The sequence below is a fragment of the Erpetoichthys calabaricus genome, chromosome 5 (genome assembly GCF_900747795.2).
Source record: "Erpetoichthys calabaricus chromosome 5, fErpCal1.3, whole genome shotgun sequence".
Classification (NCBI taxonomy): domain Eukaryota; kingdom Metazoa; phylum Chordata; class Cladistia; order Polypteriformes; family Polypteridae; genus Erpetoichthys; species Erpetoichthys calabaricus.
The window spans coordinates 29649336-29673408 of NC_041398.2; the positions used below are offsets into that span (position 1 = coordinate 29649336).

The 24073-nt window shown below is 37.8% G+C and overlaps 1 protein-coding gene across 3 annotated transcripts; it reads left to right on the forward strand.

The window, feature by feature from the left end:
* Window positions 1-434: 434 nt before the first annotated feature.
* LOC114651590 (T-cell ecto-ADP-ribosyltransferase 1-like) lies at window positions 435-23601 on the forward strand. 3 transcript variants are annotated; one of them, XM_028801417.2, is made up of 5 exons: window positions 9441-9674; window positions 15853-15942; window positions 18460-19099; window positions 21427-21595; window positions 22731-23600. In XM_028801417.2, the coding sequence occupies exons 2-4, from the start codon at window positions 15874-15876 to the stop codon at window positions 21561-21563; spliced, it is 846 nt and encodes a 281-aa protein (XP_028657250.1). In that variant the 5' UTR covers window positions 9441-9674; window positions 15853-15873; the 3' UTR covers window positions 21564-21595; window positions 22731-23600. The 3 variants fall into 3 exon arrangements, with proteins under 3 accessions (XP_028657252.2, XP_028657250.1, XP_051783567.1); XM_028801419.2 differs by lacking the exons at window positions 9441-9674; window positions 15853-15942 and adding an exon at window positions 435-473 and having other exon boundaries at window positions 22731-23601; XM_051927607.1 differs by lacking the exon at window positions 9441-9674 and having other exon boundaries at window positions 15810-15942.
* The last annotated feature ends 472 nt before the right edge of the window (window positions 23602-24073 follow it).

The following is a 24073-nucleotide window of genomic DNA, read 5'->3' on the forward strand; positions in this document are numbered from 1 at the left end:
CACACAGCACCATGCTACTGTTTGTAAACCAAAACTCTACAAGGAGTTTTCTGGACATTTTCTGATTATGGACACTGAGAAGTTCTATTGAACTTCTAAATCTTTCTCTTGGAGTGCGCTTTGTGGCTCCTGACCCTTGATTTTGTAATTGTAGGTAAAATGTTCCCTTTGTAGGTGTACAACTTTAAATTGATTGACATTAAACTTAATTTGCTTTACTTCATTTCAGATTAGTGAATCTGAAACAAGTCCATCTGCAATGGTTTGTTGAGTTCAGGGTAACGGCTCATCCACTTATTTAGTCTTATCCATAAGAGCAACCCATTATTAGTTACATTGAGTACAAAGAATTCAGTGTTTGAAATATTTTTTCTTTTTTACAGAAAGGAGAAATAAAATTACAAATGTCTTCATCTGCCATCTCTGCTGTCCTCCTGCTTCTTTTTCTAATGTTTGTGGATGAAGCCAGTTTGGTAAGTTGTCTCTTACAGAAGCACACATCGCACATATCACTCAACATACAGTCACACTCTCACACTGCCACACATCTCAATCAAAGAACTAGCCATCTACCACACAAATAAAAACACTGGAGCAGCAGATATAGTCAGCATCGTTAATTAAAATATACTGTAGAATAATCCACAAGAGGCATTTAGATGACGATGAGCTGTAACCGTAACAAGTGATCAGACAGCAGATCTGAGCCAGCACATTACTTTTTTTTTTTTAATTATTAATTTTATTATAATCATTCCGTACAAATAGATCAATTTTTTACAAAAAATAGGATTAGAAACAAATCAAACCCCACCCCTGAGAAGGAGAGCATAGCCAAAGGAGTAATACTTAAAGCTTGTAAGCATATCTAAATTTTTGAGTTTGATAGGGCAATAAAGATAATTGGAGAAGGAAAAGAGATGCGGAAATAATTATTTCTTCTTATTCTAAAATATTATTGATTAGATCATGCCAGGTTTTGAAAAAGTTCTGTACAGATCCTCTAACTGAGAATTTGATTTTTTCCAATTTCAAATAATATAAAACATCGGTTTCCCACTGACTTATCAGAGGAGAGTTAGGATTCTTCCAATTTAACAAAATAAGTCTGCGTGCCAAAAGTGTAGTGAATGCAATCACCGTTTGCTTGTCCTTCTCCACTTCAAGTCCATCTGGAAGTACACCGAACACAGCTGTTCATGGGTTAGGAGGGATTGGGACACCAAGGCTGTCAGAAAGGCACTTAAAAATTTTGGTCCGAAATGATGTTAATTTGGTGCAGGCCCAGAACATGTGACCCAGTGAGGCAGGAGCTTGGTTGCAGCATTCACAGGTTGGATCTTGCCCTGGAAACATTTTGGACAGTTTTAAGCGAGACAGATGAGCTCGATATATAATTTTGAGTTGAATAATTCTATGCTTTGCGCATATGGAGCTCGAGTGAATTCTCTCCATTGCTACCTTCCACTGCTTTTCTGATATATTGATTAAGAGATCTTTTTCCCAATGTCCTCTTGGATTTTTGAAATGAAGGGATTCTAATAAAATTTCATATATTGCATAAATGGTGTCTAAGTCCTCGAAATTGAGCAGTATTTTTTCCAGCATGGTGGAGGATACGAGATGAGGAAAATCGGGCAGTTTCTGTTTAACAAAGTTTCTAATTTGAAGATAGTGAAAGAAATGTGTAGCTGGGAGGTTAAATTTGGATTGTAATTGTTCAAAAGATGTAAATATGTTGTCTATATTTAGATCTCTGAGCAATTTAATCAGAAAAATCTTTTCCAGATATTAAAACTGGATATGTTTGCGAGACTTGAAAAAGGTGGTTCTCCTGCAGAGGTGCCACAGATGAAAGATTTTCCATCTTAAATTGCTTTCTACATTGGTTTCATATTCTGAGTGAGTAAAGCACAATTGGGTTATTAGTATATTTGCGATGATTTGCATTTATTGGAGCGCAGAGCAAGGAGTATAAAGAAGTACTACAGGATTTTACTTCTATTGCGGACCAAGCCTGCGTATGTTCATTTATTTGTGTCCAGGTTTTTATAGCTTGTATGTTTGCTGCCCAGTAATAAAACTGAAAATTAGTTAGAGCCATGCCACCTTCTGCCTGAGGTCTTTGTAGGGTTGCTCTTTGGACACGTGGGTGTTTTGAGTTCCAAATAAATGAGGTTATGGTTGAGTCTAATTGCTTAAAAAATGATTTATTGATGTATATTGGAATGTTTTGAAATAAACACAGAAGCTTAGGGAGGATATTCATCTTAACAAAGTTAATTCTTCCAGCTAGTGTGAGATGGAGGGTTGGCCATCTTTGCAAGTCTTGCTTAATTTTTTCCATACAAATGGAGAAATTTTGTTGATAAAGAGCTTTATGTTTACTTGTGATATTTACCCCTAGGTATTTAAACTGATCTGCTATGGTAAAAGGTAGGGTGTCCAATCTGATATTATATGCTTGTGAATTCACTAGGAAGAGTATACTTTTATTCAGATTAATTCTGAGACCAGAGATCTTTTGAAATTCTGTAAGTGCTGTTAAAACTGCAGGCACATCACTATTCATCCATCCATTATCCAACCTGTTACATTCTAACTACAGGGTCACGGGGGTCAGCTGGAGCCAATCCCAGCCAACACAGGGGAACAAACCCCGGGCAGGGCGCCAGCCCACCGCAGGGAATGCACACACACACACACACACACACACACACACACACACACACACACACCAAGCACAATTGAGAATTTCCAATGCACCTAACCTTCTTGTCTTTGGACTGTGGGAGGAAACTGGAGCACCCAGAGGAAACCCACGCAGACATGGGGAGAACATGCAAAGTCCACACAGAGAGGACCTGGGAAGCAAACACAGGTCTCCTAACTGCGAGGCAACAGTGCTACCCACTGCGCCACCGTGCTGCCCCACAATACTATTTAATATATAAGGTATAAGCATTTTGAATTTGATTGTATCAGCTGCTGCAGCATCTACCCCAAAATGAAACAAGCTAATAGAGAATGAAAAAGAGCATTTAAAGTTAAACAGAAAAAAAGAGTATTAAAATAAAAAAGAACATCTGCATAACTATTCAACTAGTTTGAACACAGAAAATTCATTAAATGATGATAAACTTTCCCCGTCTCTTTACTAAAGTAGATACACCAAGCAATGGAAAATGTTCCTGAGGATGTACCCAAATGGCACTGCCCAAACATCCCTGCATACTGCTAATGTGCTTGATGTGTGCGCAGATTATCTTTAAAGTGATGCTATTTACCTTTTAAGTCAATATAACAATTAACTGGCTTTAAATACGGGTTATAATCTATACTTATATATACTGTGTAGTTTTCACTAGAATTTAGGGAATTTGGTTCATTATTATGCTGAATGTAAGTGTTAGCTGAGGTGGCACTGTGGCGTAGCAGGCAGCAATGCGGCCTCACAAATTTAGTTTTGATATCCAGTTTTTAAAATTTGATATTGAGCTTTTGAAATTTCATAACAAGTGTTTAAAGTTTGATACCGCGCTTTTGAAATTTGAAATCAAGATTTTGAAATTTGATATTTTATTTTTGAAACTTAATTTCAAAAAAGAGAGAGTAAATGCTAATATAATATGATAGGTAATTTTAACATTTAGACCATTTTCATTTTTATGAAATTTAAAACCTGGCTTATAAAATTTGATATCACACTTTTGAAATTTGATATTGAGGTTATGAAATTTGATATTAATTTTTTTTAATTTGATATCGTGCTCTGAAATTTGATATCATGCTTTTAAAATCTGATATTAAGGCTAACTCCAAAAGCTCAATATCAAATTTCAAAAGTGTGATATCAAATTTTACATGTGTGCGATCAAATTTTATAAGCTTGATATCAAATTTTTATAAATGTGACATCAAAATGACAAAATATGATGTGAGAGTTTAGAATGCATACATACATACGTACATACATTAAATTTAAAAAATGTGATATCAAATTTTAAAACCTTGAAATCAAATTTCAAAAACTCAATATCAAATTTTAAAAGCATGAGATCAAGTTTCAAAAGCTTGATATCAAATTTAAAAGCTTAATATGAAACATTACAATGCTGATATCCATTTTTACAAACTTGATATCAAATTTATCAAACTGATATCCAAGGAGTGATATCAAAGTTTAAAAGGTAAATATTACAGTTTCAAAAGCTTGATATCAAATTTTATAAGCCTGATATCAAATTTCATAAATGTGATATCAAAATGACAAAATATGATGTGAGAGTTTAAAATGCATATATATTAGCATTTAAGCTATCATATCAAATTTCAAAAGTGTGATAACAAATTTTAAAAACGTGATCTCAAAAGTTTATAGCCTGATATCACATTTTTTACACCCGATATCAAATCCTTAAGTTTGAAATCAAATGTAAAACTCATGATATCAATATTTTGAAAGAAGATATCAAATTTAAGGAATGACATATTAAAACAGTTTGCCATAAATCTGCACAGGTGCTACACTCAAGCTCTGCAAGGCAGGTATTAAAGAGGATAGCGGCCTCGTGTGGGCGCCAGCTAGAGTGCACTCCCGCCTGGCGCGCTCCCTTCAGAGCGTCAACTGCTGATCTGTTCCACGAAAATAAGTTACTTTTTTTTGTAACCTTACCTCAGGACTTTCTGTTGGGGATCCCTTTGTCAGACTAACAGATTCATGCTCGAAATTAACTAAATTAAAACACTTTTCTCTTTATTCATGGCAGGGCCAAAGGCAAAGTTTAAATCCTCACGGAAATGCACTCCTGCAGTTCAGCAATTAAAACGGGTAAGTGTTTTTTACATTTTACTCCATAAAAGTCAACTTTACCCTATTCTTAATGCCTGGTAGGCCAATTACCTTAGGAATGAAGGATGTGTAGTGAGCAGTTTGTATTACAATTGACAATGAACCCCTCTGAAGTCTGAGGAGCCTTGTTATCAGTGTTAGCAAAGGGAGAAAAACAAAATAAAACAAAATAAAAAAACATTAACTAAGAATTAAAGGAGTGCTAAGCTACTGGTCTGTGAAATGCCAGTATAGTTCATATACAGTATATTCAGAAAGATATATTCCAGCTTTGCTGTATATAATTCCTTTTGTACAAAGCAATTAACAGTTTAATGCCAGATGAAGCTAGAGATCTGATAAATTCAGGTGTCTGTTGTTACTGGAGAGACATGAACGTTGTTCTTCCAAGACACTAATTCACTTCCAACCAATAAGTTCTACAGTTTGCCTCTGACATTATATTGAAAGACCTGCCTTATGGAAGATAACTAAAGAAGAAGAATGCTGAAGGTAAATGCCTGCTGTGGAACAACAACTCTAACGTTCTTTCTGAACAACATAAACACAGCAATGGAATTAACATATCCTTAAATAAAAATTAAATAATTCATGTGAACAAAACTCTGATGTTCTTTATAGAGCACACTGACCTTCAGGTATCTCATTGTATCTCCTTCTGTCTGCAGGCTCATCTAAGAGGAGTGTAACGTCACCAAATTCTGGCTAAATCCCAGCAATGGCACTTCAACTATCCAGTATAAGTTCCACATTTACAGTATTTACAATATATGGGCTTGTAATGAGGGCTTTAAATTGATTCATTTAAGAAATGATGAAACAGAATAAACAAATGTGTGTCAGAAATGATCAAGCTTTATTATACAGTAAGCTTTCTTGTTGTTTTAATGAAATTTCTCTCTAATGATGTATTCTGCTTTCAGCTTTTTAAGTAGATTGCTTTTCACAGGGACTAGCTTCAATAATGTTGGATAATGTGCGTTTTGATTTTAATCATTCAGTAGAGATGGTGGTCCAAAATAAAGAGAAACCTGTGCTTATTCATAAAGAGCTGCTTCTTGTTATGGCCCTCAGTGTCACACACTTTTTCAAGTTGTTGTTATGAACTCTGCCTCGTCTGATACAAGTTGCTTCTAAATTACCACATAAGGCACTTTGTTTCCTTTGAGCACGGTGTTTTTCCAGAAGTAATATCATCAAATTCATTGCTCCTTCTTTTCCTATCCACTGACCATTCGAAATGGAGTCTGTGAATAAAGGAGGTTAATGGAAATAAAACTGGGAGACACTGGAGTCTTCATTCAAACCAGCGAACATGGCACTCGTTTTAACAGAACTAAAAATCAGTCTTAAATCCTTCCACTGGCACCAACTGAAGGAGTTTACCAAAATCAAATATGTTTATTTCTTTATCTATCACAAGCAAGGATTTGTATTTGTCACACACACAGACAGACCACAGTTACAAGGCTCGTGTACTGTATATGTGTGTGCAGCTCGCTTACAGACAAGCCTTTTTAAAATAATATTTCTGACCTTTAGAACATCACACCCTGGTCAATATGAATTCATTAATAAATGCTGATTCTCAGAATACTCAAGTAATCAAACAGACGTACCAAGAAGTATTTATCGGAACAAACAGTTTTACAAAACAAGCTTGCACGTGAGAAAACCTCAGGCCTGCACTACTCTGTATTTGTCAGTTTTGCTAACCTCAAAGGAAGCTGTCGTACGTCTTTCAGCTCCTTCTGATACAAAAAGTAAATGTGACAATTATACGTAAAGATACATAAAGAAACAAAACATCTCATCTTTTTGTTTTTCCTGTCTTATCTATTACTCTAAATATGCCCTCCACCCTAATGATTACAAGCAGACAGAGTTTACTTTTCTGATAAGAAAATGAAGGAATTTGAATAAATGAATAGGCAGTTTTCGAGGAGTTAATATGTAACCACAAACAGCCTGTCAGTTAAGCTTATGAGCCCACTGTGCTTGAACCCAGGACTCCAGGGGTTCCAGAATTTCCCAAACAGGCCCCACAAGGTCAGCATCTACAAGTAGTAGTGGGGTACTGAGTGTCTTGGGCTGAGCCTCTTCTGAGATGAATAGTGAAGGTCCTAGTCTGCTCTGTGTGTGGGTTTGGAGACCTCAAACCCCTCATTTGCCATGTTTGAGACTTCAATTCACAATACTTGCATTGTTTTGATTGTCACGTGATTCCTGTCACAACAAGCTCAAAAATGGATGCAGGCCTCAATGAACCATCAAAAACTGGACCTTCCCACCTTACAGGTTTGGATGCGGTGAACAGGCCTCACCCTATGCAGCTTAGCTCCAAACTCAAATTGAAGGCTTCAGGCTTCCCAAGGCCCAAAAACAGGGATGAGCTTTTTAAACTCAAAGGGTTAGTTGTAGTGTCTTATGGGTTTAAGATGATTTGGTCTTGGTTTACAGTAACATGACCAATATTTGGGTTTAGTGCTGTGGCAGTGGGCTTCAGAGGTGTGGACTAGCAGAGGAGTAAGATTAAGACTAAGTGCAGTTGGAGTGTTCTTCTAGGAGTCGGAGAAGGGGAACAAAGTTGTGCTCTAACTTAGAGCACCTCATGAGCAGGTTTAATGGACTGAGTATGGTGGGTAATGTTACAAAATGAATTCTGCATGCATCAGACAGACTGTTACGGACATGAAAAGTATAAATATTTAAATAAACAGTGTTTTACATTTAGACTTGGACTGAATTACAGCATCAAATCATATCAAATTTTATTTGTCACATACAATTATACGCATAGTGCAAGTGATAGTCATATGCTTATTTACTTTATACTTATTTAAAAATCTAAATCTGACTGAAGTCAGTCCTCAAGTTCTTAAGGCATGTGCTGACCAACTTTGTGGTGTCCTCTGTCACCTGTTCAGTTTGTCCCTAAGGCTTCAGAAAGTGCCACTGCTGTGGAAAATATCCTGCATTGTTCCTGTTCTAAAGAAGGCAGGTGCCTCTTCACCTAATGACTACAGACCCGTGGCACTTACTGTACTTCTCACATCATAAAGCCCTTTGACCACCTAGACCCACTACAGTTTGCTTAATGGACAATGACTGGACCGGAGGATGCAGTTATTTCTCTGTCCCACAAGGCTTATTCTCTCCAGGACAAAGGTGACACAATGCTGTGATGGTTATGTTTGTTGATTTCTCCATTGCCTTCAATACCATCCAGCCATCCCTGTTAAGGGGTAAACTCGGAGATATGCAGGTAGATGAGGCTATTGTGTCCTGGATAATGGACTATCTGTCAGGCAGACTGCAGTTTATGAGACTCAAGGACTGTATCTCTGATATGAATGTGAGCAACACTGGACCACCACCAGGAACAGGCCTGTCTTATTTTCTCTTTACTCTGTACACATCAGACTAATAACACCAGGTCATGTCACTCACAGAAATTTTCAGATGTTTCTGCACTTATGGGATGGAAAAGTTTGTTTCTTGGTGCAAAGAGAATTGTCTGCATCTTAACAACTGCAAAACCAAGAAACTGCTTATTGACCTTCACTGCACCAAAGGGCCTCTGTGTCCAGTCACTATTCAAGGAGTGGAGGTAGAGGTGGTCTACTCCTACAATTACTTGAGGGTCCACATTAATGACAGATTGGACTGATATCAGAACACTCAGGAAGGGCAGAGCAGGCACCTTTTTAAGGAGACCATGTTCCTTTACTGTAGGAAGCGTCATTCTTCATATCTTCAATAACTCTGTGATGGCCAGTGCGATTTGCTACGCTATGGTGTGCTGGGCTGGTAACATCACTTTAAGAGAGGCCCACCGAATCAACAGGCTAAATAAAAGGGCAGCCTCAGTTATATCGCTCACTCTGGACCCTCTGGAGGTCATAGCAAAGGAGATAATTAAAACAGAACTGAGTGTCATTATGAACAATGCTGCACATCCTCTCTCTGACACACCAACACTGAAGGCCAACACATTATATAGCAGAAGTGGATGAAGAAACACTATGGTTGGGTTCTTTAAATTGAAAGTAAATAGTCTGCATAATACCTCAATGGGGCTGGGACAGCAAAGTCAGATGTTTTCTTTCATTTGAATTTTCTTGCTTTATAGCCATTCCAGTGTGTGTTCAGAACAAAATATGAGTACTTATTGATTTGTGTAATTGCCTGTTTATCTAAGTTTTTATTCAAGGAGCTTCTGTAAAAAGCAAAATTTCACCATGTTGCAATCTATCTATCTATCTATCTATCTATCTATCTATCTATCTATCTATCTATCTATCTATTGATGTTAAAGCTATAGACACTTTTAGGTGGAGATAAGATGGTTCCTTTTTTTGAAAGAACTCTAGAAAGTGTAGCAAAAAGAAGGTAAGAATTCATAAATTTACATTGGACTTCCTTTCATACAGTAACAGAAGTGGAGATTTGCTGATCCCAACTTTAAAGCAAAATCTAAATGTAACTTTGACCTTTGAGTTACTTTCTTTTTCTAATTCTTGATTTATTGTAAATATCATAAAATGTCATTTTTGCTTCTTTCTATCTTCTGTATCCATAACTTGATTAGGGGCAAGCTGTCTTAGAACATCTAGACTGCAAAACTGAAACCATACAAGACATTTAATAGCTGGTTGGTGGTAGGCTGAGGTGTTGGTGGTTTGTTTAAGTGCTAAGTTATATTAAAATACACTTCTGCCTTCCAAAGTGCTACATTTCAAAACTTCAAGACATCTTTAAGATCAGTCATTTGTTGAAATTCCTGCAAAACATTCTTAACATCTTTTTTTTTCTGTCATCTGTAAGTATGCTGTATTTTGTGTGTTTAAATTGTCTTTTGAGTCTGACCATTTATGTTGTGTGAATGTAGGTAGAGTAATGGCTTTTTTCCAAAAAAGAATACCCGCATCGGCTTTATATATTGTTGTGTTTGAACTTTTAATAAAATTAAGCAGAGGTGATTATTCATTTTATGCATTTATTTAGTATGTATTTACTAATATTGACTCTGTAAAGTAATGTTTATAATGTGACTGAGCAGACATGCAGACCACCAGATTCAAGCCTTAGCAGTTGATGTTAACAGTAATGAGGGGAAATCAAGAAAAACTTTCTCACAGCTATCATAATGAAAACAAACTTAACATTATTTTTAAAAATATTTTCAAAGTTACTATTAAACAATTTATATGGTACTATCTATCTAACAGAGTGTAAATACTAAATATTAATGTGACTTTCTGTTCACCCTTACAAAAAGTAACATGTGCAAATAAATGTAAAATATGCAAAATATTTTATAAAATATATTGTGATATCTTGTAGTATACTGAAATGTGTTGTAAAATTTGTAAACTATTGTCATTTTTGTGTATTGCAATATTTTTTCCAAACTATAAAATATATTTCTTAAAATTTATTAAAATCTAAGAATAATATATTATAAAATACATTTTAGAAGCTATTACAAAATGTTTTTAAATGTACTGTTAATTCAAGTTATACTGTACAATATATTTGTGTGTTTATATTTCAAGATACTTCTTATTTTTATATAGTGTGGTATATTTTAAACATGCATTGATAATATCATCCCAAAGATAACTCCTGGGCGATCCTGATACTGAGATCTATCGTAGGCCAGATCACACTGTGAAAACACAAATTATAAACTTATTATTGACTGAGTTGAAGTATTTAATAAAGCTGTAAACTGTCGCCCACACATGCTGACATATTTAGCCACTTGCATTACTTTTAGTGAGTTTCAGGGAATTTAAACAAACGCAAATCTTTGGGAAGACGGGGTTTAGCTTTTTACAGTTGTTAAAAAGTCACCTCATGAATGATCGGCCCTGGGTCTGAGTGCACAGCGTAATGCATGTCTTATACGTAATATGTTTGCAAATGTGTATGAAGGAAAATATATTTCAAATATAGTTTAAAAATATATATTTGAACTACATATAGGTTACAATATACTGAAAGATATACTCACATCATTTTAGGGTGTATTGTAATATATTTCATTTTAGTAAGGGCTTTATGCATCAGCTGTCTTCAAGAGTTCATTTACATTATCTGTTTATGCCAGGTTTATGGGGAATTATATCAGTGAATAAATACATTCATACAATCACACATTCAATTCATGCATCTGCATTGTTTTGTGAAAAACATATTTGCCCCCTTCCTGATTTTATCTCTTATTACATATCTTTAACACAAAATACTTTAAGAACGTCAGCCAAAATTGAATATTAGATTCGATGTGAACACATATAACATAAAGGCGTAGTTAAATACTACAAAAAACAACATTCAGATACAATTTATTTTGACTTTTTTGGTAATGGTTTTCAGCAAAAAGTCTTTTGATATATATTTTAAATAGACAGTCTGACTTTCATGCTAATTAAAACAGGAAACTTGAAAACTGCACTTTATATCTTTTATGCCGCATTACTTGACTCCTTTAACTTTTAACCCCAGCCTTTTATCATGGCTGTCTTGAAGGTGATTTAAATGTATTTGTCATTCTGTTAATAATTACCTTTTACAAGGTGATGTATCTCATCCCCAGTAGAGTCTGAATTTTGCTGTGACATATCACTGTGCCTTAGTCCTTCCATGGAGTGTTTGCTCTCTGGGTTTCTGGCCATTATGACAAGTCTTTGAAAAGCATCATAATAAGAAGTGAAAGGTCTTTGCAGGAGATAGTGTGTATTATTTAAAATGTTTTGTTGGTTTTATTGAGAAAATGTATTTTATGTGTTAATCGGATTAGTAAATAAAAATTTCTTTGCATCATTTGGGACTTTAACAACAATTCAATGTACTGAATGTCTAAAAAAACCAATAATGGGATTGCCCAGCTAAGAACTCCTTGTTTTGTCTTGGTAGAGCAATATATTACTATACAGAGTAATATATTAGAGTATATATTACTCTACTTTCCCTTTTTGTATTATTAATATGTAGCCTTTGTCAGATGCCTCAAATCTCCCAGACTCTCACTGTTTATAATGTACTATACCATATATCTTCTCCACACCTTCCCTTCTACATCTATAACCTCAGGTAACTAAGTGTAGTAAAAGACAAGCAGGAGTTACGTTACACTTCAAATAATGTATTATTAATAATATTAATAAAATAATAACAATAAGCAAATTACAAGTTAATATTGGCAACCATACAACCTGATAAATGGTGATGTGTAGTTTCAGGTGGCACACAGACTTGTTAGTTACTTAAAATGTCTCTAGTGAAATCCTCATTTGTGATCAGCTTTCTTCAGAACAGGCCGCATGCCTGTCTCAATATGGGTGCCGAGGCATTGTGTTGTCCTTTTTGAGGTCATGGTTTGTGAAATGCTCCTTCATCATTTGGTAAAAGAGAGCAAGCTGAGTAAAGCAAGCAAATTTATACGTTTTCTGTCCAACCTGTAGAGCCAAAAGGGTGTTGTGGTACTTAAAGACTTTTGATACAAGCCAATTCCAAACAGCCATACTTCAGACCAATGGGGCAGAGAATACCTTCACACCTGCCACCCCCGAAAACCATTTGTTGAGCTGAAGTTTGCCAGCTAGGTAGTGTGGCTTTCCTGTGGGGGTTGACTGAGAGACTCCAGCAGAGAAGCATTTGCCAAACTTGTTTGAGGCACTTCCTCTACCCTGTCATAAAATTACAAAGGACTGGTTCTTAAATGGGGGGGGGGGGGTTCTTAACCATCTGATCATTGCTGTTCTTATCAATGATAGACATTAGTATTACAAGTTACCAATAAAGACATACAAAATATTTATCAACTTATATGCAAAATTTCACACCACAACACACCTCCTCTCCTTGCTCAGAAAGTTTCTTTATTTTAGCTTACAGCTCTTCTGTCTTTTTTATATGACTCTAGGAAACTGTGTTTTATATTTGAGAATGAAGGAACATACATAGTATGGAGAAGGAGGAGGAGTGTCTTTGACATGACTCCTTGCATTTCTAGGTGTTGTCAATGAACAGACAGACTGGCACAGTGATTTGTGTTGCTACCTCAAAGAGCCTGAGAGCTGTTAGAAGATGTTGTCCTGATTACTCTTTGAATGTTACTATGTTCCACTTCTCCAAAATATGCTTTATGTGTTAGGATATCACTCATTCTGGAGATATAGCTGCCCTTAGAACAGCAAGAGCCAACCTAAATAAAGCTATTAGAAGAGCTAAAAGGGCTCATGGAAAGAAAATAGAGAGTCATTTTCAAGATCACAGGAACAGCAGAAGATTGTGGCAGGGGATTAAATCTGTGACAGATTACAAAACAGTTTCTTACCCCTGTGATGATAGCTTCAACTTCCTGAATGACCTAAATAAGCACTTTGGACGGTTTGAAGCATTGAATGATACATCACCAGTGAAGGCCATCCCTCATCCTGATGAGAAGGCACTGTGTCTGGAACCGGATGATGTTCTACAGACTTTGAGGAGAATTAATCCAAGGACCAGACCAGATACCAGGTTGTGTACTCAAAGGATGTGCGGAGCAGCTGACACATGTCCTTACGGATATATTTAACATCTCTCTGTGTCAAGCTGTTGTGCCATCTTGCTTTAAAACCTCAGAAATCATCCCAGTTCCAAAAAAACCCATAGTCACAACCATGAATGACTATCCCCCTGTAGCCTTAACATCAATAGTGATGAAATGTTTCGAGAGGCTGATCAAGGACCACATTACTTCTGTCCTACCCTCCTCTTTTGACCCACTCCAATTCGCCTACCGCTCCAACTGTGCCACAGAGGATGCCATATCTGTTGCACTCCATTTTTCATTGGAACATCTGGAGAATAGAGACGCTATGGTCCGCATGTTGTTTGTTGATTTTAGTTCGGCTTTTAATACCATCATCCCTCAGAATTTGTTCAGCAAACTGGGCCCATTGGGACTAGGCATACCTCTGCAAAACTGGATATTGGACTTTCTAATGGATAGGCCACAGTACGTACGGGTAGGAAAGAATAAATCGGATACCATCTCCTTGAGCACAGGTTCTCCACAGGAGTGTGTTCTAAGTCCCCTCCTCTTCACGCTCATGACCCACGATTGTTGTGCCAAGTTCAGCACAAACCAAATTATTAAGTATGCGGACGACACAACAGTGGTGGATCTCATTCGAGGTGACGGGGAAGGGGATTTCAGAGAGGAGGTGAAGTCATTTGTGGAATGGTGTGATAAAAACAATCTGATACTGAATGTCAAAAAAACAAAAGAACTGGTGATCGACTTCAGGAAGAAACAGCTGATACACATCCCGGTCTACATTAAGAACACTGCTGTGGAAATTGTGCAGTCTACTAAGTTCCTGGGAGTAAATGTGACGAACAACTTCACCTGGTCCCTGCACACCTCCTCCGTCATCAAGAAAGCTCACCAGCGCTTGATCTTTCTGCGGAGGCTAAAGAGGGCCCATCTCAGTAAGTCAGTCCTCACCACTTTTTACAGAGGGACCATAGAGAGCGTGCTAACCAGCAGCAGCTCTCTGTGGCAGGAGAGCTGCAGCGCTTCGGACTGGAAAGCACTGAGGAAAGTGGTGAGGGCTGCGGAGAGGATCATTGGAGCCCCGTTGCCAAATGTACAAGATTTGGCAAAACAACGCTGTCTGGCCAGAGCTGTGCGGATTTCTAGAGACCCTACTTATCCTGCCTCTGAACTCTTTTCCCTCATGCCCTCAAGCAGAAGGTACCGCAGCCTGAAATGTAGAACTACCAGGTTTAAAAACAGTTTTTTTCCTACTGCCGTTCGTCTTTTAAATGAAGCATTTCAGTATTTTATTGTAGGCTGATTTTAACTATGTGTTTTTATTAATGTCTTGTGCATCGTATTTTCATTCTGCAGCACATCTTGATTGTTCTGCTAAATGACAAATAAAATTGAATTGAATTGAATTGAATTCATTCATTCATTTAACAATAACAACGTGTATTTCTATAGCACATTTTCATACAACAATGTAACTCAAAGTGCTTTACAAGATGACAAAGAGAAATTTACAAGTAAAGGAAAACAAGTTAGGTTAAGTAATAACATTAAAGAATTGAGTAACAACAAGAAGGTAAAATCAGACAGCTGGGAGGACAGAAAAAAACAAAAAAGGTAGGTTGGAGAAAAAAAAAACAAAATCTGCAAGGGTTCCAACGCCAAAAGACCACCTGGCCCCCACTGCACCTTCTACCTAACATAAATGTTCCTGAATCAAACCTCATAGTTTTCAGGCTTCACATGATAGGAATTTCATGAAGTTGGTCTCATGGACAGCTGAGACACCCGCCTTCATTCTATCATTTCAGGGGGCTGCATGGTGCCTTGATCAGGTGGAGATGGCGCAGATTGCCACCACAGAAGAACTGGAAAAGACAGCAGAGAATAGTGGGGATTAGTACAGATTGAGGACCCCTGAAGAATATAATAATTCTATGCTCACATAGTCTATCAGGAATACAACTAAAATGTAATGGGTATGTAGCAGTTTTTTAAAATTTCATCCAGCGTAGAGCCCACTTAATTCAGTCCAAAGAATGTATCAAAACGGCATCCAGATGGGCCGCAAGTTGTTGGGCTCTCTGAGTAATTCTAGCTGTGAAGTGTGAGTGACTGTGCCCTGCTATAGACTGGCACCCCACACAAGGTTGGCTTTTGCCTTGAACTCAGTGATGCCATAACAGGCACAGCTTCCTGAAAGTCAAGAAAAGAGCTCGGATGTTTTCTCTTTGTCTGAGCTCAACTTCTTATGTTACAATTTACATCTCATTTTTGATTATTTTTCCTCCACAGTTGCATTATAAATAGAATATAATGTGGGCACGTCAGATATTGTAAATATTATGATGATATAAATTATTGAATTATAGAATGTGAAAGAGTGAAAACCAGAGGAACAGATCCTTGCAAGAATTCAGCGTTTGACTTTTTTTTTTCTTTCTTACAGATAGGAGAAATATAATTACAAATGTCTCCATCTGCCATCTCTACTGTCCTCCTGCTGCTTTTTGTAATGTTTGTGGATGAAGCCAGTTTGGTAAGTCGTCTCTTACAAAGGCACACATCGCACATATCACTCAGCATACAGTCACACTCTCACGCTGCCACACATCTCAATCAAAGAGCTAGCCATCTACCACACAAATTAAAACACTGGAGCAGCAGATATAGTCAGCATCATTACTTATAATACAGAATAATCCAGAAGAGGCATTTAGATGATGATGAGCTGAATCTGTAACAATGATCAGAGAGCAGATCTGAGCCAGCACAATACTGTTTAATATATAAAGTAAAAGCATATTGAATTTGATTGTATCAGCTGCTGCAGCATCTACCCTAAAATTAATCAAGTTAATGGAGAATGAAAAAGAGCATTTACAGTTAAACAAAGAAAATATCCATCCATCCATTTTCCAACCCGCTGAATCCGAACACATGGTCACGGGGGTCTGCTGGAACCAATCCCAGCCAACACAGGGTACAAGGCAAGAACCAATCCCGGGCAGGGTGCCAACCCACCGCAGCAAAAAAAATAGATTATTAAAATAAAAAGAACATCTGCATAACTATTGAACTAGTTTGAACACAGAAAATTCATTAAATGATGATAAACTTTCCCCGTCTCTTTATTAAAGTAGATACATCAAGCAATGGAAAATGTTCCTGAGGATGTACCTAAATGGCACTGCCCAAACATCCCTGCATACTGCTAATGTGCTTGATGTTTGTGCAGATTATCTTTAAAGTGATGCTATTTACCTTTTAAGTTAATATAACAATTAATTGACTGTTTACACGGGTCATAATCTATACTCATATACTGTGTAGTTTGAATTAGAATTTAGGGAATTTGGTTCGTTATTATGCTGAATGTAAGTGTTAGCTGAGGTGGCACTGTGGTGTAGCGGGCAGCAATGCGGCCTCACAAATTTAGTGACCCGGGGTCTCATTTATAAAACTTCGGATGTACTCAACCATGAAAGTGTCAAGAAACACAAAAACAGATTTATAAAAGCTGGAATGCACATATTTGTATGTAATTTACACTTTATAAATTACAATCACCTTATAAATGTGTGTACATGAATGCACCACGAACTCCACCAGGTTGCCACCCTGAATCAACCATATGTGGACCTCGCTAATCAGCCTGCTTGGGCCGCTCACCTGACACATCCGGCCGTCACATACAACACCCTCAATCAGCAAGTCATCTGCCAATGTTACATCGCCTCCAAATAGATGAATCACAGGTTGACTCAGGTCACTGGGCCATGACGTTTGTCAGCTTCATCTTGGCATCACAGATGACTTGTGTGCTAAGAAACGTAACTTCTTGGCAGTTAACAAAGGCAGCTTCATTCTTGCTAGATGCCGTTGTTGTAATATGAGTGCAGTCATTTGCACTGATTACGAAAACCAGACACTACTGCAAATGACATTTTAATGTTGGCTTGTGCACCCACACCATACAGAAAGCGAATGGAGTGACTCGTCAGTCGTTTATGGCTTCCAGCACAATGGACATGATGGGGCTGGAGCTTGGCTGAGATATTCCTGACTTATTAGCCAATTCCTTCTGGTAGGTGCCTGTTTCCAGAAAGCCAGTCGTTGATAAAACCTGCATATGAACAGGTGCTGCCCGATTTCAGAACGTCTGTCTTTCTAATGTTGGGTCCAGCTTTGTTCATACTACAGTTCTAAGAGAATGGCTTTTGGGAGCCTACATCAACTCATAAGTCCATCATCATCATGGGCAACACAATCCAGCCAGTCCCTAAAAGATCATTCTCTTCATATATGAGTATAATCTTCAAGCAGCAGACAACAAACCACTTTATGTCAAACCATTAGGCTATAAATAGGATTCAGGGTATGATTTTTTTCACAGCTGTGTTTCTGCTTCATGCAAGTATTGATAACAAGTGACGGCCCTGGTTTCTTATCCTGAGACGTGACAACAGGTAGACAATATAAATTAAGGAAAAAAAATCCTTAAGTGCAAATACGTGCCGCATCATCAGTGATATGAATTATTACTCTTGTGGTTTGTTATTTCACTGGTTTGGCTGCAATTCCTTACTTGATTAAGGATGTCTTCATTTCCCATTTTCTATGAAATGTTGCATATGGATGTTGCAAATGTATTGCTGCAAATATAAGTTCTCCTGTCAAATTTTCTTTTATACAGTATATTTTGACTATTACATGGAAAGTATACACAAAAACCCAAAATGTGAATACACAAGCTTTATAAATCTGACCCGGTGTCCTGCCCAGTCCTTAGAGCTACCAGGAAAAACTAAGGCCTCCTTCAAATCTGAATTTATTTAAATGACTTTCAAAATGAAATTTTACATTATGTCAGTGTTAGTCATGAATTCAACAGGAAAGAGTCATATTCTCATATAGTGTAGTAATGTAAACTGCGTATTGTAGAATAAAATTAAACCATTAATCCACCAATACATTATTGAACCTAACTGTAAAAATCCACAACAGCTTGCAATGAGCGATCACCCTTTTAACCCTACTTCCTGTCTTGTTTTAGACTCCACACATGTATAAAAATTCCTATGATGATGATTATAGTGGGTGCCAAGGAGAAAGAGATAAGGAAGTTAGAGGGCATTACTTGAATTATGAGCTGAGTAACAACAGATACCTGAGACTAGCCTGGAATGAATCGATCAATCACTGGCACTCAGGCATCCCATCTGGTTTGGACAAATATACCGCCCTGGCTGTTACGGCGTACACAACAAGTAGAATCTATCTTGAGCTGAACAAAGCGGTGCAATCTGGTGTGGATTCGGTGACAAAGAAGTACTACAGGTCCGTCCATTTCCTGCTCACCAAGGCCATCCAGACCCTCAATGAAAGAAACTGCATCAGGGTTTACAGAGGAATTAGAGTAGAGATACGGCCCAATGTAAGTGACGCTTTCCGCTTTGGAAGATTTGCATCAACATCTACAAATATTACAGTAGCAAGAAGATTTGGCAAAGGAACATTTTTCAGTATCAAAACATGCCATGGGGCAGACATTTCGAAATTTTCTTTTTATAAAAAGGAATCTGAAGTGCTTATCCCACCCTACGAAGAGTTTATTGTCACAGAAGTTAATGGCAAAGACGTTACTCTTGAATCAAGGAAGATTACTGTGTACAAAAGATGTGCGCCTCTGCCTGGTAAGTTGTGCGTTTATTTGAATTTGCATTTGTTTAGGAAACCAACTACCATGTCTGTTGCATTGACCTGCTTTGCTTTTTTCTAGCTATAACAATGATCCATACTTTTATTGAGGTGATCATAATCTTGATTAAATGGACGTCAATGGTCTTTTTTGATAGTTTTTTGTGTTCATCTAAGATTTTAGTAAAAGGTAAAATATAAATTAGGGTGCCCCAGTGTGCTAGTGCTTAGTGATCCTGCTTCACTTCTCCATTTCTCCATTTTCACTGCCTATGTGGATGTTGCACATTGTCTTTATGTCTGTGTGGGTCTTTTTCTCCAAATTCTCCAGTTTTCCTACGATGTGCCATATGATCGGTTGGTTCCAGCTTTCCAATGAATTGTGCCTAAGATAGGGTCAGGTTCTCTGCCTCCCAAAACTAGATTTTTCATTTTAATTTGATATACTTTGTTATAGCTCGACGGCAAATTGCCTTTTGGGAGTCAGAGCATTGGGTCAGCCATTTTATAGCACCCCTGGAGCAATTTTTCAGGTAAAGGGCCATGCTCAAGGCCAAACCAGCTTACATAATATGGATGTATGACGGTGCAGGTCAGATCCAGTTCCCAGTTCGGCTTTTGGGAGCCTCTTGAACCCGACACCGTCAGTACCGTCAAAGAGATGAGCCTGGCAGATGAGGACAAACACACACATAGCAAGGGGATGGTGAAAAGCGCTCTTGAATTGAGTTGATATATTATAATTACATCTTGCCCCTCTGACTATAGAATAGTCTCAGTCAGTGACCTGTCTTGCCGTGAGTAAAGTTTTAAATTAAGCCTTAACATGCTCAATAGTATGAAAGTTAATGTGCTCTATTGAATGAGCAGTGCCGTACGTTTAGAGCGTACTGAAGAAAAGCTAAGTTTAGAGAAGAGACATAGTGTCCAGTTTTTTTTTGGCCTTTTATTCTAAGTGTGTAACACCCTTTTTTCTTTATTCTTGTATGGACTGTTTGCTTTGAATTGTCACTAAATCGTTTAAAACAAACTTTCTTTTGGCACGCGTTTGACCCGTACTTGATCCTGCCTTACGCACCAGCAGATACATTGCTCTAGTGCTTTTTATTAAAAGACAAATGTCCAAACAAATTTTGCAGTGCTTCCAAATATGTCTAATAAATAAATAATCCATTACAATGAAAAGGTGCTGGTGGAGTAATAAATAAACATTCCATTAAAAACTAAGGTTAAAACCCACGTAGATACACAGTCTTTAAAAATAAAAGCACACACACACACCTGTAAAAACTGCCCACCAACAGGTGCAGTCAACCTTTAAGTCCTGACTCAGGTCCCTATTGCCATTCCTCAAGCCACCCTAGGGTGCCACGCGGAGCCACACACGACTCCCGCCGCTCACGCTCAGCCCTTGCAGGAGATTTTACTGTTGGGCCTCTCCTACTTCCCCAGTGAATGCGCAGTAGGAACAACTCTTCTCCAGCCTCTGGCTTCTTTGGGCCCTGAGGCTCCAATCCCGACCACCTGCCTCCATTAAACTGCATGGGTTTTGGCTCTCCTGTCTCTCTTTTCAGAACTCTCGCTTCTTTCAGCCTCCTTCATCTCTCTCACTGGCCAGCCCATTATCGCCTTGCCTCTGATCTGCTTTCGTTCCTCTTCTCTTGCCCTCGTGCTTCCCTTTAAAAATGGGTATGTGGCACAGCTGCGGCAATCAGCAGCTCCTGGCATCAATTAGGGTCGAGGAATATCGTACATCTGTGCACTAAGTGCAGGGCCATCCGCTCCCGCATTGCGCACAGGAACCACTCTTGCCACGCTACCACACCGCCCCACACAAAGACTCAAGTGTGGTGATTATTAATTTAAAAAACGCCAACCAGACGCAGACATCACTTTACCATACATCTCCCCCTGTATTTGGCAGTCCCAAAATGAAAAATAAAGACAAAAAATTTATATTCACAAAAATGCAGTCTTTCTAAAGAAAGAAAACAATCAGGAAGAAACTACACACAACAAAATCCAAAGGGTCCCAAAAAATGTTTATAAGAAAATACAATGTATATACAAGAAAACCAATACAATAACTAGGAGATATCTACTTATATACAAGAAAAGATTTACAAATAAATGCACAAGACACTGTTTAATATACTAAAAGAAATCGCTATACCAGCCACAGTATCCACACCAAACGAGTCTAAAGACAACCCCTCAAGGCAGGAAGTGCCTCTTACACCTGCGTTCAAAACTTTTCATCTTTTAAACTCATGCATGCTCGAAATTAACTGAACTAAAATGCTTTTCTCTTCATCCATGGCAGAGCCTAGGAAGACACTGGCCTTTATGACGTGGTACTCACAGCATCGTTCAGCAGGCCTGACCTGGAGGCGCGCCCGTCCCATCGCCAGAGGCAAATCAAAGGTACCTGCCAAAGGCAAAGTTAAAATCCTCGCTTGAAATGCATTCCCACAATTCAGCAATTAAAACAGGTGAGTGTTTTTTTTTGTTTTACTCTGTAAAAGTCGACTTTACCCTATTCTTAAGTTAGCAAAGTAAAAAAAAACTAAGAATTAAAAGAGTGCTAAGCCACTGGTCTGTGAAATGCCAGTATAGTTCATATATATTCAGAAAGATATATTCTAGCTTTCCTGTATATAATTCCTTTTGTGCAAAGCTATTAACAGTTTGATACCAGATGAAGCTAGAGATCTGATAAATTCAGATGTCTGTTGTTACTGGAGAGACATGAGCGTTGTTCTTCCAGGACAGTAATTCACTTCCAACCAATAAGTTCTACAGTTTGCCTCTGACATTATATTGAAAGACCTGCCTTATGGAAGGGAACTAAAGAAGAAGAAGGTTGAAGGTAAATGTGGCACTTGGTGCCACGGCCCACCTGTCAAGTTGTTTTGCCTGCCTAAGGTAAAGTCATCCCTGATGGAAGATCACAGGAATCGTGGGAAAGAGGGGTCCTTTCATCGGATTAGCGCTCTTTCAGCTGTGGAATGGCCAAATGGGGGAGGCAGCTTGATGAATGAGGTCTCCCGGACTCTAAACAAATCCAAATCTTATTATGTGATATCATCTACTGTTAAATTCTGCTCCGTACTTCTAAAAATTTTATTTTTATACTGTACTGAGGATTTGTTCTGTTCTGTGTATTGTATTGTATTGTATTGTATTGTATTGTATTGTATTGTATTGTATTGACCCCCTTCTTTTGACACCCACTGCACGCCCAACCTACCTGGAAAGGGGTCTCTCTTTGAACTGCCTTTCCCAAGGTTTCTTCCATTTTTCCCTACTAGGTTTTTTTTGGGAGTTTTTCCCTGTCTTCTTAGAGAGTCAAGGCTGGGGGGCTATCAAGAGGCAGGGCCTGTTAAAGCCCATTACGGCACTTCTTGTGTGATTTTGGGCTATACAAAAATAAACTGTATTGTATTGTATTGTAAATGCCTGCTGTGGAACAACAATTCTAACGTACTTTCTGAACAACATAAACACAGCAATGGAATTAACATATCCATATATAAAAATTAAATATTTCATGTGAACAAAACTCTAATGTTCTTTATAGAGCACACTGACCTTCAGGTATCTGATTGTATCTCCTTCTGTCTGCAGGCTCATCTAAGAGGAGTGTAACGTCACCAAATTCTGGCTGAATCCCAGCAATGGCACTTCAACTATCCAGTATAAGTTCCACATTTACAGTATTTACAATATATGGGCTTGTAATGAGGGCTTTAAAATGATACATTTAAAAAATGATGAAACAGAATAAACAAATGTGTGTCAGAAATGATCAAGGTTTTTTATACAGTAAGCTTTCTTGTTGTTTTAATGAAATTTCTCTCTAATGATGTATCCTGCTTTCCGCTTTTTAAGTAGATTGCTTTTCACAGGGACTAGCTTCAATAATGTTGGATAATGTGCGTTTTGATTTTAATCATTCAGTAGAGATGGTGGTCCAAAATAAAGAGAAACCTGTGCTTATTCATAAAGAGCTGCTTCTTGTTATGGCCCTCAGTGTCACACACTTTTTCAAGTTGTTGTTATGAACTCTGCCTCGTCTGATACAAGTTGCTTCTAAATTATCACATAAGGCACTTTGTTTCCTTTGAGCACGGTGTTTTTCCAGAAGTAATATCATCAAACTCATTGCTCCTTCTTTTCCTATCCACTGACCATTCGAAATGGAGTCTGTGAATAAAGGAGGTTAATGGAAATAAAACTGGGAGACACTGGAGTCTTCATTCAAACCAGCGAACATGACTCTCATTTTAACAGAACTAAAAATCAGTCTTAAATCCTTCCACTGGCACCAACTGAAGGAGTTTACCAAAATCAAATATGTTTATTTCTTTATCTGTCACAAGCAAGGATTTGTATTTGTCACACACACAGACAGACCACAGTTACAAAGCTCGTGTACTGTATATGTGTGTGCAGCTCGCTTACAGACACGCCTTTTTAAAATAATATTTCTGACCTTTAGAACATCACACCCTGGTCAATATGAATTCATTAATAAATGCTGATTCTCAGGATACTCAAGTGATCAAACAGACGTACCAAGAAGTATTTATCGGAAACAAATAGTTTTACAAAACAAGCTTGCACATGAGAAAACCTCAGGCCTGCACTACTCTGTATTTGTCAGTTTTGCTAACCTCAAAGGAAGCTGTCGTACGTCTTTCAGCTCCTTCTGATACAAAAAGTAAATGTGACAATTATACATAAAGATACATAAAGAAACAAAACATCTCATCTGCTTGTTTTTCCTGTCTTATCTATTACTCTAAATATGCCCTCCACCCTAATGATTACAAGCAGACAGAGTTTACTTTTCTGATGAGAAAATGCAGGAATTAGAATAAATGAATAGGCAGTTTTCGAGGAGTTAATATGTAACCACAAACAGCCTGTCAGTTAAGCTTATGAGCCCACTGTGCTTGAACCCAGGA